Source organism: Vombatus ursinus, unplaced genomic scaffold (assembly GCF_900497805.2).
Source record: "Vombatus ursinus unplaced genomic scaffold, bare-nosed wombat genome assembly UNPS02014798.1, whole genome shotgun sequence".
Taxonomy (NCBI): domain Eukaryota; kingdom Metazoa; phylum Chordata; class Mammalia; order Diprotodontia; family Vombatidae; genus Vombatus; species Vombatus ursinus.
The window spans coordinates 77,953,649-77,971,777 of NW_020954576.1; the positions used below are offsets into that span (position 1 = coordinate 77,953,649).

The 18,129-nt window shown below is 35.7% G+C and overlaps 1 protein-coding gene across 3 annotated transcripts in view; it reads right to left on the reverse strand.

The window, feature by feature from the left end:
* LOC114049663 (protein ELYS-like) overlaps positions 1-18,129 on the reverse strand; it is a 127,625-nt gene that overhangs the window by 84,488 nt on the left and 25,008 nt on the right. For all 3 annotated transcript variants that reach the window (XM_027870968.1, XM_027870969.1, XM_027870970.1), the window contains exons 2-5: positions 16,687-16,813; positions 10,533-10,786; positions 5,184-5,364; positions 2,543-2,750 (exon numbers count right to left, since the gene is read on the reverse strand). In XM_027870968.1, the coding sequence (XP_027726769.1) occupies positions 2,543-2,750; positions 5,184-5,364; positions 10,533-10,786; positions 16,687-16,807 (764 nt within the window). In that variant the 5' untranslated portion in view covers positions 16,808-16,813. The remainder of the gene's footprint in view (positions 1-2,542; positions 2,751-5,183; positions 5,365-10,532; positions 10,787-16,686; positions 16,814-18,129) is intronic.

An 18,129-nucleotide genomic window follows, 5' to 3' on the forward strand; every position in this document is an offset into this window, starting at 1 on the left:
TCTATGGAATGTATTAGGGGGGAAAATCCTTTAAACAGTGGGAGATACGGGACTGTCAGAGGTGAGAAGTCAGGGCTTGAAATGAAGAACTGGGAGTCATCCAAGTACAGGCAGAAACTGAAATCATGTAAGCACATCAACAATCCAGTGGAACTATTACAGAGAGAAGAGCAAAGGGTCTATGACCATGTGGAAGCCTATACAGATAACAGGTGAGTGAAAATTGTAAAGGGAACACACATATAAAGCAAAATATAAAAAAGTGGGAGGTGACAGTGTCCCAAAAACCAAGGAGCAAAGTTCCAATGAGTGGAGGATTGCCAACAGTAATGAAAACTCAAAAAATCAAGAAGCAAAAAATCTATTACTGGAATTCTATAAGGTTTTATTAATGTTAGATTTAAGTGTAGTGATAAAGGCCTGAGAAAGATAAAGTCAATGAAAGACTTGACTGATAGGCATTATTGTATTTGTGAAGGTAACAGGGAATTACTGGAATTTAGTAGTAGGGTGATATCAGACCTGAATTAAATTTATTTTGGTGTCTATGTGGAGGACAGACTTGAAGCACAAGGACAAATTAGGAAGCTAAAAGGACAGTTCAGGCACATAATGAAAGCCTAAACTAGTTGTTGTAGATGTGAGAGACTTTGTGGTGAAAAAACATGATTTGACAACTGACTGAATAAGTGTAATGAAGGAGAGTGAGGAGACAAGAAAACACCCAGGTTACAAATCAGAGGGCTAGAAGAATTATTTCCTTGACTGAAAAAGTGTTTCTGAAAGGGGTGGAGTTTTGACCAAAAAGATAATAATGACTTCTGTTTTTTGTATGTTAAGTTTGAGATGCCTACAGAGTATCCAGTTAGAAATGTACAGGAGGCAATTGGTGATAAACTGAATGCCAGCATACCCAGCCTACGTTCAACTAGTGTAAGGTGATGAGGTCACCAAGTGAGAGAGAATACACAGAAAAGAACATAGGACAAGCCTGGAGCTGGAAAATGGTAGGACGAAAAAGCACTAGGCTTTTGTAGGACGGTAATAAAAGCAAGTACAAATTGCTTAAAGGTCATTTTGCACATAAAATAAACACAGAAGCTGAATCAACTTTTTCCTGACTGATTTTCCCTTCCACTACTCTTGGAAGTAATCCAGAGTAAATTTTCCAACTTGATTTTCTATTACTACTTTAAGATTAGGACAGTATTCTAAGTAGTAATAATTGCTCCACCATATATAGTGACAGCTCTTAACTATCTACTGGAAATTTTTACTGACCATGCCAGATGCCCCAAATATACTAATTAACAAAATTTTTTTCATACATGGAGATGACAGATAATAGACATGGTCAGTTCTGTTCTCTCTCCAAGTCTGTGTGGTAAAGTTCCTACTTTCTTCTTAAAGTACAAAAGTTCTAAATGATCAAGAAACAGACAATTACTAGGGGTACAGATTAAAGTAAAAAAAAAAAAGATTTTGAAGATTATGAAACAAAAAATTATCACCTAACATTCTCAGAAAAAAGATTAAAAGAAAATTCTTTATGTTCCTCTTATGCTTCTTTGCTGTTACTGTGCAAACCAAAGCATGTATAAGTGAAAAGCTTACAAAGTACCACTATTCACAAAATCATTACAAAACAAAAATCTAATTTCTGACCCCTTACAATAACAGCGAAAAAAAAAAACCCTACCTTCAGAATGGTTATACTATAACCTCCCCTAATCAATGCATTTAACTTGTCTGAAGATTTCTATTAAACTTGAAAGAAATTTGTCCTCCTAGAACTTGTTCAGGTGGCAAAACTGTCAATATATACCACTTCCACTGTGTTATGGTAAAAACAAATAAGAATCTTATTTCCTGTACCACACTCCTCTCATTCAAAATGAATTATTATTCAAATAATTATATCTGTTTCTTAATTTGAAAATCATGGCCCTGAAGGGATATGAAAAATAATAATCTTGCTCATTATCAGCTTGAATTTGTTAAAAAAAAAAACTAATAATGATACTGTATTTGATTCAGAGATTAAGAGCATGGATTGAAGCATATACTCAATGTCTGCTCAAAAGTTTGTTTTGCTTAATTGTAATATTTATTAAAAGGGTGTGTTCTATTGCTAAAGGATACTAGGAAATGACAGTGATGTTTTATTTTTTAAAAAGCATCAGTAAAAGATTAGAAATAAAATAAGAGAGTGTTTTCCAACTCTGAATCTTAAAATTGAACTGAAAAAGTTTCAGCAATCTGACATCAAACTCTTGCTCTGCTGCTATACAAGAATTCCACCATTTGTTTTCCTTCTGCTCAATTAATTTGAGATTTTGGATGCCTTGATAAACAAATCTATGTTGTTTCATTTAGGTAACTACCAGTTATTTTATACAAAAGAATGAATTAAATGATGCTGTCTCCCTGTCTAGTGATGTAAATCACGATTTAGAAACTAATTTTTGTTTTAATATTTATAAAAAAGCTCAAACTAGCAATAATCATCCATTTTAGACAAAAATACATTGATTATACTCACTCCCTTTTCAAAGTTTTCATGTTCCAAAGGGCTAAACAGCCATCAGAAAAACCTGCAGCAAGTTGATTGGTCCTGCTAATATAGCTGAGGGTTGAAACTGCTGTTCCTGATGGGCTTAGTAACTGGAAACAGAGATGTCTTCCCTCTCGGGTCACACCTTCTCTGATATGTGGTACTTCAGCTGGGATGCCAGTTATAACTTCAAGATCTAGATATAATAATGAGTGATGAACAAGCTTATAAAGAATATAAAAACAAAAAAAAAATCATCCATTATTCCAGGCCTCATAAATTTCTTAAGAGTATAAAAAACAAAACTGATCCTTGAAGACTAAGAGCATGCTTTTATCTCTCATATCTTTATCTCTCAATGAATTACACACAGAATACCAATCTTTTAAAATACTTAAACTTAAAAGGGAAATATGCTTTGAATGAATATTAAACTTTATTTAAAATGAGAGAATTTTTAAAAAGTAATTTTCAGAAATTACTAAATACAAACGTCCAAAAGTTAAAGCAGTCTCCCTAAAATCTGCTAATGACAATTCCAATAAACTTAACCTCTGCCACTTGTTAACAAGACTGCCTCATTCCACCCTTCTTGATGCGCTCTTCTTTTGAGAATTATGAATTCACTCTCTAGGCTCTCCTACCTCTCTGATCCTCCTTTCAGCTTCCTCTGCAGCTCTATACCTTCCTCCTGCCTCTTGCAGCTCTATACTCTTCTTTCTCTAGACTCTTTTCCTTGGTTACCTCACCTACTCTCACAGTGTCAATGGTAAGTTCAATGCATATGACTCCCAAGCCCATATATCCAGACTCAATATCTCCCATGAACTCCAGTCTGGCTTTTCAAAATAGTCTGCTAGGCTGCTTTACCTGGATACACTACCAACAACAACTGAAGTAATAATTTTCCCTATACTCCCTTCATTTTGTTTTCACTTAACTTTTCAATATTTTTCATTAACTTGTTTATGCTCCAGCTGACAATCATCTTTGATACTTGTTCTTCCTTGCTTACAAAGCCACCATACCAGTTAAGGTTCTCATTAGACTACTGGAATGGCTTATATGATCCCCCTCTGTCTCTTCTCTCCAAATAATCCTTCACACAGCTAACAAGATAATTTTCCTAATACAGAGGTCTGGCCACCTCACTCACCCTTTCAAAAAACTTTGATAGCTCCCAATTGCATATATAACAAATATAAATTCCCTGATCTGGTACACATGGAATTTGTATTTTGAATTAAATCAAAAGTATCTTTTTAGCTTTATTTCATTTCACCTTTGCAACATACATTTATGTTCTTGACAAAATGGATTATTAGCTGTTCTGGAATCGTGCATTACACTCATCAATTTACATTTACCCTCATGCCTATAATGCACTCTCTCCTCATCTTTTTTCTTTCAATACCTACCTTTTAGGTGCCATTCTTACCACAAAGCCTTTTCTAATGCCCTGAACTAAATATGATCCAACTAGTCCTCAAATATTTCTAAAGCACCGCAGCATAGAGCTTTCTTTCATCCTTTCATCACATTCTATCTTGTAACAGACTCCGTATGATCTACTCTAATGTCGAGACAACAATGTGTGTCGGGCAAGTTAAATACCACCATGACTTTGGGTCACCATCTGCTCTGAGACTCTGATGCAGAAAGATAAGAAGGAGCTGAACTTAGGACTCTTAGGAATATCAGTATCACCTAAACGACTTGATCTGCTTCCAGTCTAGATCTGAAGACATCACTGAAGGAAGAAATCACTGCAAACAAGGGACCCATCTTTCGTATCCCCACTAACACCTGCTGACCAACTGCTGCTAGCACTCCCTACAACACTGGTCCTCCTTGCAGCACAGCCTTAACAGCCTTCATCTAAGAAAGCAACTCTGTGGAGAAGGGGGTCTAGGTGAAGCATCAAGACATCTAGAGAGACAGAAAACAGTATGTTCTAGGTAAGCCCAAACCACCACCACCACCACCACCACCTCCCTTCAGATCCTGTTGGAGACAGCCCAGTACCCTGAACTCCAATAACCACTGGAAACAACTCCTGTGGAAATGCAGTCTGACAAATACTCCAGCAGTGGCTACAGACACAGCTGCTTAAGATCCAGAAAACAAAGTTCTTGCTACCAAAGTCCTTAGCACTGTCAAATGGTCCAACATCAGAAAATGCAATGATTTCAAGAGTGGGAATGACATTAAAGAAGCATTACCATTTTCTTTGCTGCTGCACAATGATGACTATGGGACCTTTCTATCTGACTTGAAACTAAAAGCTTTCATATATGCTGTTTCCTCCATTACAATGTAGGTTCTTTAGGAGCAGGAATTGTCTTACTTTTCTATTTGTATCCCTAAGCATTTAGCACAGAGTAAACACTTAATGATTCATTCATTCATGTTAGGTATAACCCTTCAATGACCAGTACTTGAAGATCAGGAAATGTGTTTTTTTTTACCGTATACCCCATACTGAAGCACAAAGCCATGAACAAAAAAGACACCTTAAGTGTTTAATTTGTTGATTTAAAGTAAGCATATTTTAAGATCAATGATTCATTTCTATTAACTATGTTAGAATTTTCAAGCATTAACTCCCCCCCCCCAATAAAAATATTACCTGACGCCTCTATCTCATTTTGACTGCAAGATAAGTCATCCAAACACAGATCAACGAGAAGGATCTGCCCAACATCAGTAACCACAGCTGCCACACCAAAAAGCCATCGAAGACTCTGGTGCAAATGCTGAGTACTTGCACTGGCTCCTCCATGATTAATTATTGGTTCAATGGCAGTTACCTAAAAACAGAATAAAAGATCTATTTTTTTTCATTTGTGTAGTATAAGAAAATTTTAATAAAAATACAACTGTACAAATTTTGAAAGAAGTTACTTCAGTTATGTTGGATTAAATAATAGCAAACCACTCATATACAGTATAATAATTTATATTATGTAACCTAAATCATATTAATCGTAAGTATATTGGAGCCTTCAGATTCATATAGAATTATATCCAAAGAATTAATCACATAAAATACTAAGGTCCATACTAATTTGGGAAAGAATAAAGCAGAAAAAAAGATCATTTAAACTTGTCTTAAACTTTAAAAGAGAAAAACCTATGTAATTTCCAAATAGTGTTTAATATTACTTTAATTTCTCATATCATTTTCTGGCCTTTAGAGACATGGGCCCTAGATTCTGGTGTTTTGTGTAAGCAAAGTAATACATGGTTTCACCTAGAAAGGAATATAAATTATTCTAATAATGATGATGATGATGAAAATGATAACAGCCAATATCTGTATGTTTACTATACTATACCTTAATATTTATATCAAAATAGGACAGCAAGTTTTATTGTCACTTTACACACAACAGTTTTATTGAGGTAGGGACAGCAAATATTATCCCAATTTAACTTAAGAGGACACTGCGATTTAGAAAGGTTAAATGTTTTGCTGATTGGTACACTTCTAGTAATTGGAAGAGCCGGAATTCAAACCCAAGTCCACAGGGCAAATTTAATACTCTTAGCACTACATCAAAAATAATTCCCATAATTTCTTGTGATCAAGTTACTTTAATAATTAAAAGAACTCATGATCTCATGAGTATTTCTTCCATCTGAACACACCACAAGCCATACATTTCTTACAATTTTGTATCGTTAGCCATGTTCTCTCATAAATTCACCAGGAGACTAACATGCTGAAGGCTTTCATTTCCTTAACTACCTAGATCTTGATGTTAATTTTGTAATATTAGGCAAGGGAACTTAAAAATTTTTAAGACATTAAACTGTTTTTCATGTTTAACTGGTAAGTTTCAAAATAAAAAGAGGATGTGTGTAGGAGTCTAATATTTTCATCTAGTCATATGAACAAAATAGGATTAATGTTTTCATTTCAGTTTAATCTGAACAATGAAAGAGGCCTTAAAATTTCATTATTTTTTTTGTCCACAAAATTTTTAAAATAATTATATCTGTTTCTTAATTTGAAAATCATGGCCCTGAAGGGATATGAAAAATAATAATCTTGCTCATTATCAGCTTGAATTTGTTAAAAAAAAAAAAACTAATAATGATACTGTATTTGATTCAGAGATTCCAATGCTAGATATATGCCCCTTCCCAAGAAAGTCAATAGCAAAAAGGCCACATTTTCAAAATATTTATAGCAGAATATTTTGGAGGAACAAAAAACTGGAAATAAAGTAAAATGCCCATCAAATGTGAATGGTCAAATAAAATGTAGTACAAGAATGTAATGGGTTAATCCTATACTCTATGAAATAATGAATATAATGAATACAAACGTGGAAAGACATATGAACTGATGTAACATAAGGTAAGGAGAACTTAGGAAAACATTATGTGCAGTGACAATGACACTTTAAATGGAAAGAAAAAGAGAAACATAAAAAACAATAAAAACGCAATGCTAGAAAATGAGAAGACTAAGCCTAGACTGAAAGAAGAGACTTGAGAAGACAAATTCCTCTCTTTTCCATAGATGTGGGAAACACAGATCTTGAACACTACCTATAATGTCATACTTTTTCATTCTGTTAGTTTTGCTGAATTTTCTTCTTCTTTACATTCTTTTTTTTTCAATAAAGAATGTTTCTATGATAAAGGAAAAATAGCAAATGCATATAGGTAATATAAAAACAAAAGACAATTTTTTAAAAGAGTCAGGATTAGACTAAGTACATAACAAGGAAATCCATTCTGGAGGTAATATAATATGGTGAAAATTAAGGGGTTTACAGTTATCTCAGAGAAGTGAAAATTCCTAAAGAACAGAAAAAATTACAGACAATATTACTACCCCAAAAGTGATATGGAGGTCACCGATCTACAAACAAATCAAGGATTCCTTGTGATAAAAATGTAAGGATGTGTGTGTATGTATATATGTATGTATGTCTATACATAAGGGAATAAGTAGATACAGATATTATAGACAGATATATAGATTTATATATGGGAACAGACAGACTTGTACATATGACTGACAACCTCTATCTGATTATACAACTGACTGAAAACTCAATAAAACAAAATTTAACTTGGTGTTTTAAATGTCTTCCTGAAAAGACTTTCCCCTTTCATTATTTAAAAAAAGTAAGATTCCTTGAAAAATGTAACCACAGAGTAATAACTGTTCAACAACACTGATAAGTACCATAAAAACAATGTATAAAATAGGGAAATGTGTCACTGTCATGGAGGACACATGTCCAGGACCTTCCTTTGAATACAAATGGAAGATGATGAGGGCCTCAAAAATTCCCAAGTGTATGTATAGTGCTGAATGCACCTAGCTCCAAAACACTAGACTGCCTTCTTAATAGCCATATTAACTCAAAAAGGATTGACCTAATAAGCCATACAGAAAATAACTGGTTTTAAAGAAAGCCTAAGTTCAGCGAACCAATATATACATCGGAATAGGCATTTTTGATGGACAATGAGTTGGGCTGAGAAAGAGATAGGAGGAAAAAGAGATGGCAGTGATGGGGCTGATGGAGCAATCGAACCTCTAAAAAAGTGTGCCTGAACTTTTCCACAAATTTCAGCAGCTCAGATAGCAGAAATTCACCCGAGGCATCCGGCCCATCCCAGTATAATCCTTTAAACAGCTCTTTTCTAGTCCCGCAACCGAAAGCTACATTCTGTTCCATCCAGACAACTCCAGGCTACCTGACACTCCTTAATCCCAAGATCTTTTCACTGACCCTTTTTCCCTTTCTCTGCATAAAAGTATCATTTTCACTCTATGCATTCACTCTGCATCAAGTGCAGACTCACTAGTAATCTTGCCCACCCACCCAGTGTCATAATAAACTTGCTACTTGGACTAAAAGAAGGCTTGAGTGGTCGAATTCTTTCGAGGCAAACTTGCCCTGTACCCTTGCATTTCAACGGTTCCTAGCACTCCCACAGATCTCATCAGCAGGATCACATTTGGAAAATTGTGAAGTGCTTTTAACGGTCTCAAGGGGTTCCATAAGCAAAAGTTTTTCTTTTTAAAGTCTTAGTAATGCTATGCTAATCTTTGAACACAACAATTTCGCAAAGAACCAAAGTGTCAAGTGATCCAAATATCAATGGAAAAACCTATGGTGGGTGCAAATAGACCTTGGCACACTGCAGTGATGACCTAGTCATGACAAATGATGTAAGAGAAACCATTAAAGAAATATGCGGTTCAAAAGAGGCTGCTGGACACCTAGCAAGAATAAGGGAAAACAGATCTGTCCAAAATTCTATTCGAACTACAGCAATAAAATAAATAAATTCCTTCAAAATCTAGAAGGATTTATTTAATATCAGTTCTGGTTTTTTATTATATCACTGGTTTTTTATTATATTACCTTGGATTTTCAATTAGATGTTGGAAAATAATACAATTTAAAGATACAAGAAAATTTCTACTAATATGTTGATTAATATCTTGGAAAGCAAAATGGAAATTTATACCAATGACTTTTAGTTAACATATTGAACGTTGTACCAAGAGTTTCTCTATTCATTATATACCATTACTTAGTATAACTGATTTTCTTTAAAAAACAAACAAAAAATAGCTTAAGCAATGGTTCTGTAGTTTACTGGAAACAACAGTAGATGTGGTTTCAAAAGACCTAATAGAAATGCTGGCTCCACCTCCCATTAGCTACATATTAAGCAGTCACTTAACCTCTCAAGAACTTCAGCTTCTTCATTTGTAAAATGAGGGAGTCAAACTAGAAGATATCTTTTCAGCACTATCATTCTGTACTATCATTAAGTAAGAAGGCCTGAGATGGATTCCAAGCTCCTCTCCTCCTTACTAGTAATGTGACCGTAGGCAAACTTCATCACTATGAACTTGCTTCCTCAACAAAAAAAAAAAAAAAAAAAGAAAGAAAGAAAGAATATTTTGAATTGTCTTCACTACCTCCCTCAGGACAGCTAGGTGGCTCAGTAGATAAGAGTGCAGACAGTGGAGTGAAGAAGAATTCAAATTCAAACTCAGACACTAACTAGAGCTGTGCAACCCGTGTAAATCACTTAATCCTGTTTGCTTCAGTTTTCTCATCTGTCAAATGAGCTGGGTTTGCCAAGAAAACCCCAAAAAGAGGTCTCAAAGAGTCAGACACAGTTGTTTTCAGGACTACCTCCCTCATTGTAAAAACAAACAAACAAAAAAACTATATATTTATTTTTTAACTTCAAAAGACAAAATTGCACATACCTACCCTGGTCAACTCCCTTAAAAAAAGTGAAGAAACCTTTGGCCCCAAATACTGTTTACGTACATATATTCTGTACCCAAAGAAAAGCTGACAACCTAGTGAGCTGCTATGGCTAAGACAAGTTACAGCGAAATTCTTTGATTTGGCTAATATAGGATCCATACTAGAACCCAACTAGTGAAACAAAAACAAAAACATCTCTAGGATTAGATTGCATGTCTATGGGAAAAGATAGGCTTTAAAAAACAGCCTTTTATGGGGCAGCTAGGTGGTGCAGTAGATAGAGCACTGGCCCTGGATTCAGGAGGACCTGAGTTTAAATCTGGCCTCAGACACATAACACTTACTAGCTGGGTGACCCTGGGCAAGTCTCTTAACCCCCATTGCCCAAACAAATAAACAAACAAAAAAAAAACTCAAAAAACCCAAAACAATATTTTATGACCTTCAATGAACAAGAATTTCAAAAGATTAAGAATACTACTTTTCATAAGTAAATTCAAGTATTAAAATCACGGGCAAACAGCTTTTAGAGTTGAAACTTGATGACCTCTAAAAATTCCTTCTTGCAGATTTAAATCTATGATCTTAGGAACCCCACATATATCCTCTTTTAATTCTGAAACATGAGAAACAATATAATGAAATCAACAGGAAAGTTTAGATTAGATGAAAAAATGAATACCCCAAACTCTCCATTCTTGAGAAATACATACCCTTCCAGGAAGGACAACTGCTTTAACTACTCTTGAAATCCCAAGGTCATAAAGACAGAGAACACTCCCTTCTGTTTCTTCCAAACCAATTAACAATCCAGTTCTTTTCTGCCAAGAGAATTCTTTCACTGCAAGGACAGTGGGAGGCTGTTCATTTATTCCACTAAATCTATATGCAGACAACCGCTCGCCAGTAATAGAGTTTACTACTTCAAGTTGTGGACCACAAGCCAGGCAAGCTAATCCGTTCCTCCCTAGAAGCAGAAGAAAAAATGATTTAGTTTGATATAGTTAAACTACAGAAACATGAGACAGGGCAACTAGATGTCCATTTATTATTAAGCATTTACTACATAAGAGGATCTGTGCTAGGTGCTAGATAAACAAAGACAAAAGTGAAACTGTCCCTGCCCTCAAGGACCTCACATAATATGAGGAAGGATAACATATACATACATAGGTATGTATACATATTTACATAGGTAGGTAAATAGATATTCTGAATTTTTGGAAAGTCATCTAGCAACTAGGAAAAATCAAGAACACATACAGAAGGTGGTACTTGAGCTAAGTCTTAATGGTAACTAGAGATTCTGGGAGATGGAGATGAAAATAGAGAACATTCCAGGAACAGAGGACAGCCAGTATAAAGGCATTGAGTGCTGTGTATGAAGACCAGTTAGAAGGCCAGTCTGACTGGACCACAGAGAATAATAATATGTAACAAAGTGCCTGGCACAGAAGGCAGCAGCCAGATTGTCAAATACTTTAACTGGCCAAAAGAAGTTTATATTTAATCCTGGATGTAACATAGAGCGATTGGAGTTTTTTTGAAGGGAGTAACTATGCAGTATTCGCTTTGGCAGCTGTGTAGAGCATGGACTGAAGAAACGAGGGTAAAGGTGTGTAGGTTTGGGGGGGACAAGTCCTAATAAGGAAATCTGAACTACAGTAGTGGTTCTGTGAATGAAGAAAAGAAGAAAGATGCTGTGATTCAAAGGCAGAATTTCAATATAAGAACAATGAGGGATAAGGTAAGACCAGACTGGGAAGGAAACCTGAAAGTTAGAACAACAAACTTGAAATTTCTTCTCTAGGCAAATAAGGTTATTTAAAGTTTTATATCACATGACTGACACGATCAAAGCAGTGTTTTAAAAAAAATTAATCTGTGGGGAACAAAATGGATTATACAAGAGAGAAACTAGAGACCAGATACAAGACTGCTTATTAATAGTAATATAACATAGTACAGATCTGGTCCAGGATATTGATAATGAGAATGGATCATAAGGATCAAATGGGCATTAAGGGTAGCTAGGTAGCACAATAGATAAAGTACTGGTCAGAAATCAGGCAAATTTAAGTTTAAATCCAGCCTCAGACACTTACTAACTGTGTGACCTTGGGTAAGTAAGTCTCTTAACTTCTGTTTGCCTCAGTTTCTTGAACTGTAAAATAGGGATAATAATAGCATCTACCTGCCAGGATTATTGTGAGATCAAATAATATTTGTAAAGCACTTAACACAGTGCCTGGCACATAGTATCACCTATATAAATGCAATACTTAAATGGATCATATTGATTCAGGAACTTCCTTTAAAAATGCAAGTAATGTTAAAATTGTTTTTACATATAATTACGGAAAAAATGAAATGTCAAATTAAAAACAAACAAATAAATAAATGAAACTGGCATTTTATGGGGCAGCCTGGAATCAGGAATACTGGAGTTCAAATCATGTTTCAGACACTTACTTGGCAAGTTTGCCTCAGTTTCCCCATTTGTAAAAGGGAGGAATAGTAATAGTACCTACTTGCCAGGGTTGTAGTGCGGATCAAAAGAGAGGTAATTGTAAAGTTCTAAGCACAGTTACCAGCACATTGTAAATGCTGTATAAATGTTAGCTGCTACTATTATTACAGATAGTTCTCACTTTATGTAAGTGGACCGTTAGATCTCTACATAAAGCAATTTTTAGCAATGTGAATTTGCCAAAGGATGTGGGGGACGAATGAAGAGAAGCAGGAAAGGGCCGGCACAGGATCCAAGGACATGTGGGAGCCACAAACAGAAAAGCAAGAGCAGGAGGAAGAACATGTGGGGGCTGTGGCCAAGCACGTGAGAGCCGGGCCAGAACCAAGAGGAAGATCACTCAAGGGGCAGACGCACAGGGGCTGGACATGAACATAGACAGAAAAGGATTGGCGATGACACGTGGTATCTACACGCTGATGCACAGAAAACAGACACTCGGGCAGAGAAGGGCAAAGATCTTCTCTCTCATTGCCGGAGGTCTCAAGTCAAGGCCCCCAATTTGCAGCATAAGTGGTAGTATACTCATCCATCCATTCTTCTGCTTCCATTTTGAGGGTCTATGTTTTAGGTTGTTGTTTTTTTTAAGGTTTTTTTCCTCCTGGGGAGGGGGGGGGAAGGAATTATATTGATTCTGTATCATTTTATAATTGATTCTATTCTGTAATTCATCCTCTTTTGTGTTACTGCCCCACTGTGTATAACTGTTCAAGTCACAATTCTTCATCTCTTTGTCTATGAGCTAAGTTTAGAAGTTCAGTTCTCCTGCTAATCACTATTCTAGTCTTGCCTCAAGGAAATGTTATCCTTGATGCAGGCTTGGTCTACTATCTCTAACCTTGCAGGTAGACTCAAACAATGAACATTTCTTAGTCAAAGGAGTTCAGTTCCTCCTCTGAGTTAGTTAAAAGATAACTGTCCCTTACACCTTCAGCTCCTGGAAAATTCCATGACATGTTTGCTAACTTTGAAGGCCTACAAATTGATCTGGTATCTTTCCACAAGATATACTGTCCATCCTTGCCTGTCCTTGTAGAATTAAGGAGAGTCTTCTCTCCCTTCTAGGAGCCTGGGAGCCTGCTATTCCAGATCTACTATCAATGGTCTCAGGATGCACATGGGTCCCATGAATCAATTAAGCATTCCTCTAAGACAGAGAGGTTATGGTTACTAGCCCCATGTGGGTGCATGTTGTCCTTACCCCAATGATGCTGACAGCCCTATAATCAATTACATTGTTTTCCTCACCTACCCAACTCTCTTCTTTGTTCTCCTGTACTTCCCAAAACTACATATGAAAGTTAGTAAGTCCTACCTCAGGTCATGAGAGAAGCCACTGACCCAATTTATTGGTTACTGCTAGCCTAATTAATAAACTGATCAGACTCTGACCATTGTCTCTCAGTTTACCTTAATTCCAAATCTAAGGGGGGAGGGAGAGGGCGTGGAACACTAAGCTGAATAGCAGGAGTAGAGAGAGAAAGCACAGTACTGTATTATAAAATTAACATAGGTTGTTTTTTTTTTGGAATGTAGACTTTTCAGAATTCTTTATTCAGAATTTGCTTAATATGAATTTACATAAAGTGAGAACTGTCTTTATTAAAAATGCCTATCACCATCTATCCAACATTGCCTAGTCTGATTAACTCTTGGCTAAAAAGTTCTCCACAGGGGATCCACCCAAAAGTTGAAAGCTGTCTTTGCTTTCTCTTGCTATTACAAGGGTACAAGTGGAACACTCTAGTTGCCTATTTGTCATCCCTTGCTCTTGACTAACTCTTCTCTTTCTGTCATGCAATTTTTGATGATACATATCCTTTATTCTCCTCTTTCAGGTTTTGTTGGTATATGTTGCACCCTACTCACATCTACTACCCATCTTTCTACTGCTCTCCTTATGATATTCCTCTAGTTCTTCAGACATTGTATGTCTTGTTTCCATACAGCAAATACTTGTATAATATTAGAATTAAAAAAAACAAAAAAACTTTTGCTTTCATGAGAAACTAGAGGGCAGTAAAAGAGTTGGGCAATTTACTATAAGCAATCCAGACTGCTTTTTTTCTTTTTAGACTCTGGGGCCCAGCTCACCATCCCATGCATACTATCTGTCCCAGATATACATACTGCTGGAGAAGTTCTATAGAATGTCCATTTAAATGGATGTTGAAATATGGAAAACACATTCTTTATCCATTTGGCATTTCCCGTGAGGATTAACAGGCCTTTTCTGAGTTATCACAGATCTCTTCCAGGAGGCTCACAATGTTTTAGAGCTTGATGCAATCATTACAATGCCAACTCTCCCAAAAATAGCATCTAGAGGTCCTTACTAACCATAGGGAATCCTTTCTCCATGTGGACTCTGCACTGCATCTCATCCATAATAATGATGAACACTTTTGGCAAGTATAAGTCTCCCTGTTTCATATTTAGCTTGATGTTTATTACAAGAAGTTCATTTAAATTGGACTGATTTTGTTCTTATATCATCCAAGGAGTCCTAAATGATCTGTATATGTAAATTGGAGACAAGTTGATGTAAAAGCCCAGAAGATGGCATTTTGTTCTCTCGAATCAAATGCTTTTCCATAATTAAACAATAAGTACAACTTTTAGTTAATTATGAGATGGTAAAGTTACATTATCGCTGGCTTGCCAATCCTATGTTAAAATTTTGTGAATTATATTTTCCATATAATTTACAATATTTTTCTACACATTTCTATATAAAGACTCCATGAAGAATCTTGGTTAGAAGAGAAGGCTGTAAATAAAAAACACTCAGTATTATTTTCCTCAAAAATGTTGATTCAATTCCAGGATACTAAAGTTGAGCTATTTAAAAGAAAAAACTATCAGTGTAAACTGAAGCACAGAGCAGTTCCTTGAAAGGTAGAATCAGGGAAAAATATGGGTCTTTAAAAATTGCACAAGCGTACAATAAAAGTTTTAATTCTCTTTTTCCACACTTGGAGAACTGCATTTTTAACTGTAACTAGTTTAATAAATCAGTAAGTCAATCAACAAGCATTTATTATGCCCCCACCACATACTATGTTAATTACAATAACATTAATAAGAATACTATAAAAGCTAGTGTTTATATAATGCTTTAAAATTTGCTTTAAAAAGTCCTTAAAAAAGTACTTTACCAATATGATCTCATTTGATCCTCACAACAACCCTAAGAGGCAGGTGCTATCATTATCCCCACTTTATGGGGAGTGAGGATAAGAAGTGATTAAGTAATTTGCCCAGGGTCACACAGCTTTTTATTAAGTGTCTGAGGCAGAATGTGAACGGAGGTCTTCTTGACTTCACATCTAATACACTGCAAACACTTTACTAGGTAGGCCCTTGGGGAAACAAAGTAATCCCTGCCCTAAAGAGTTTTCATTCTATTGGAGGACACAACTTTTAATCTTGTACATATATAAATTTACATAAAATAAGCACAAGGTAGTTTGTAGGGAAGGGCAGTAGAAGAAAAAAATCAGGAAAGGCATCATGTAGAAGGTGGTACTAGAACTGAGTTCTGAAAGAAATTTGGAAAGAGACTCAAAAGAGGCAGAAGTGGGGTGATGGTGAGATTTGCCCCTCAAAAATCAATCTGACAGAAGTGAAAAGGATGGATTGTAGAAAGGATATATACTTCAGCAGGTAAACCAAATGAGAAGCTAATGCAACGTCTAGGCAAGAAGTAATGCCTATGATAGTGATGCCTTAACTATGATAGTGGCCATATAAACAGGCATAGTGCATAGAATGCTGAACTCATCCAAAGACCTTAAGTTGAAATCTTGCCACTTAGAGTGTAGCCTTGGGCAAGTGAGTTTAACCTTCATCTTGCCCCAGACTCTTACAGTTATAATCCTGGGCAAATGACTTTACCCCTCCGAGCCTCAACTTTCTCACCTGTGAAATAGGCACAACAATATCACTTCTGGGCTTGCTGTGAAGATCAACATAAATATAATGTCTTATAAATTTTAAAGTGTTAAAGAAAAAAAATAGCTAGCTATCTAAACAAGAAGAAACTACTGTACTTATTTCACTTGCTAGAATGTTATCTCAAAGTAAACCAATGAAGAACAGAAACAGACAACACATGGCAGTAGATAAAATTTTTGTATGGTCCTCTAGTACCTATCATTACTAGGCCGTCTCATTTTTCTCTTTAATCTCTTCCCCATGCTTGCTCTTCTGTTGTAAGGATCAAGAGAGAGAACCTAAGGTAGGCACTTTGCAATTCTTGAATCAATATATAAACATTAACTATTAAATAGAGTAAAATGTGTTGAGTCAGTAAAATCTCAAAAACTTTAACTTGCCTCCAGTAAATCTTCCCCAAAGTACAGACTCTAGTGTTATTTCATCTTCTCCAAGGGCTTGAATAGTCACTTCTGGAAACCGCAGCAGCCTGCTGGTTACTTGTGCAGTTAGGTCTCGCATACTTCACTGTAAATACATATAATACTACAATTAAACACAATTAAAAAAAAATACAATTATGCCACATTTTTTCATCCCATAAAAAAAATCTGATCTGAGATGATTCTAATGGAAATGCAATCATTGCCATATTACTGCACTAAAGACAATCGACAGAAACATGAGAAAACTTGTAGGAAAACGCAGTAGGAAGAAACAAGAACAAAAATAAATGCATGATAATAATGTAAATGAAAAATTAAAAAGAGGCTGAACTCAGGAAGCTCCCTCTAGGCAAAAAAACAAACAAATGCTCCAGTTTGGCATTTAAATCTCTTCACAACTTAGCTCCAGCCCATTTTTCCAGATGATCCGACATTACTATTCCCTAACATACTATACAGTCCAATCAAATTACCCGACTAGCACATCTCATCTAAGTGACATTCCAGCTTCCATCTCCATGCTTTTGTACAAGCTGCTCCCTAACTTCTTACACCCACATGCCTGTGATGTTTTCCCTCATCTGCACTTTTCTCACATCTTCACTAGCTCAAGAGGTTTTTAAGGCCTACCTCAAGTGCCAGCATGCTACAAAAGGCTTCCCCCCCTTACTTAAATGGTCTCCCAAATTACTTCATTTTGTATCAATGTGTATGTGTGGATCTGTTTCATTTTTTCTAAACTAAATTAAATTAAATTGACCAATCTTTGAACTGCAATGACAGTCTTGAAGTGGAGGAAAGCTACAGAGAAGTAAGAATGGAAAAGGAAGCAATGTAACAGTTTTTATCATGGCTAAGCCTGGTAATAATATCTTCTTCAAAGGGAGTTGAGGGCACTGAGAGGTTAAATAACTTTGACCAATGTCACACAGCTAATATGTGTCAAAGGCTATATCCAGGTCTTCCTAACTCCTAGACCAGCCAGCTCTCTATCCACCATGACTCTAAATATCGAAAAGTGACCCAAGTTAAGAAACAAAACCAAGAACGAAGACATTCAGGAAAATTTTTTGTAAAAGAAAAAAAAGCTACAATTTCAAAGCAAAAAGCAGTTAATCAGAAAAAACAGAATAGTCAAATAATAGAATATCAAGAATAGAATATCAAAAAAAGATGAACTGCTTTCTGAACATCAATTAATAGATCTAGATACAATATTACTATATTCCATTAGTACAGGTATATTGAAAGATTATATACATGAACTATTTAGCTATCCATAATACTTAGATTGCTGGGCAAAATAATCAAAACAATTCATCATATCCTCTTTCTTTCATGAAACCTGGTCAGGGTCAATAAGAAGCAAAATTTACCTAATTTTGCCTCCCTCCCTAG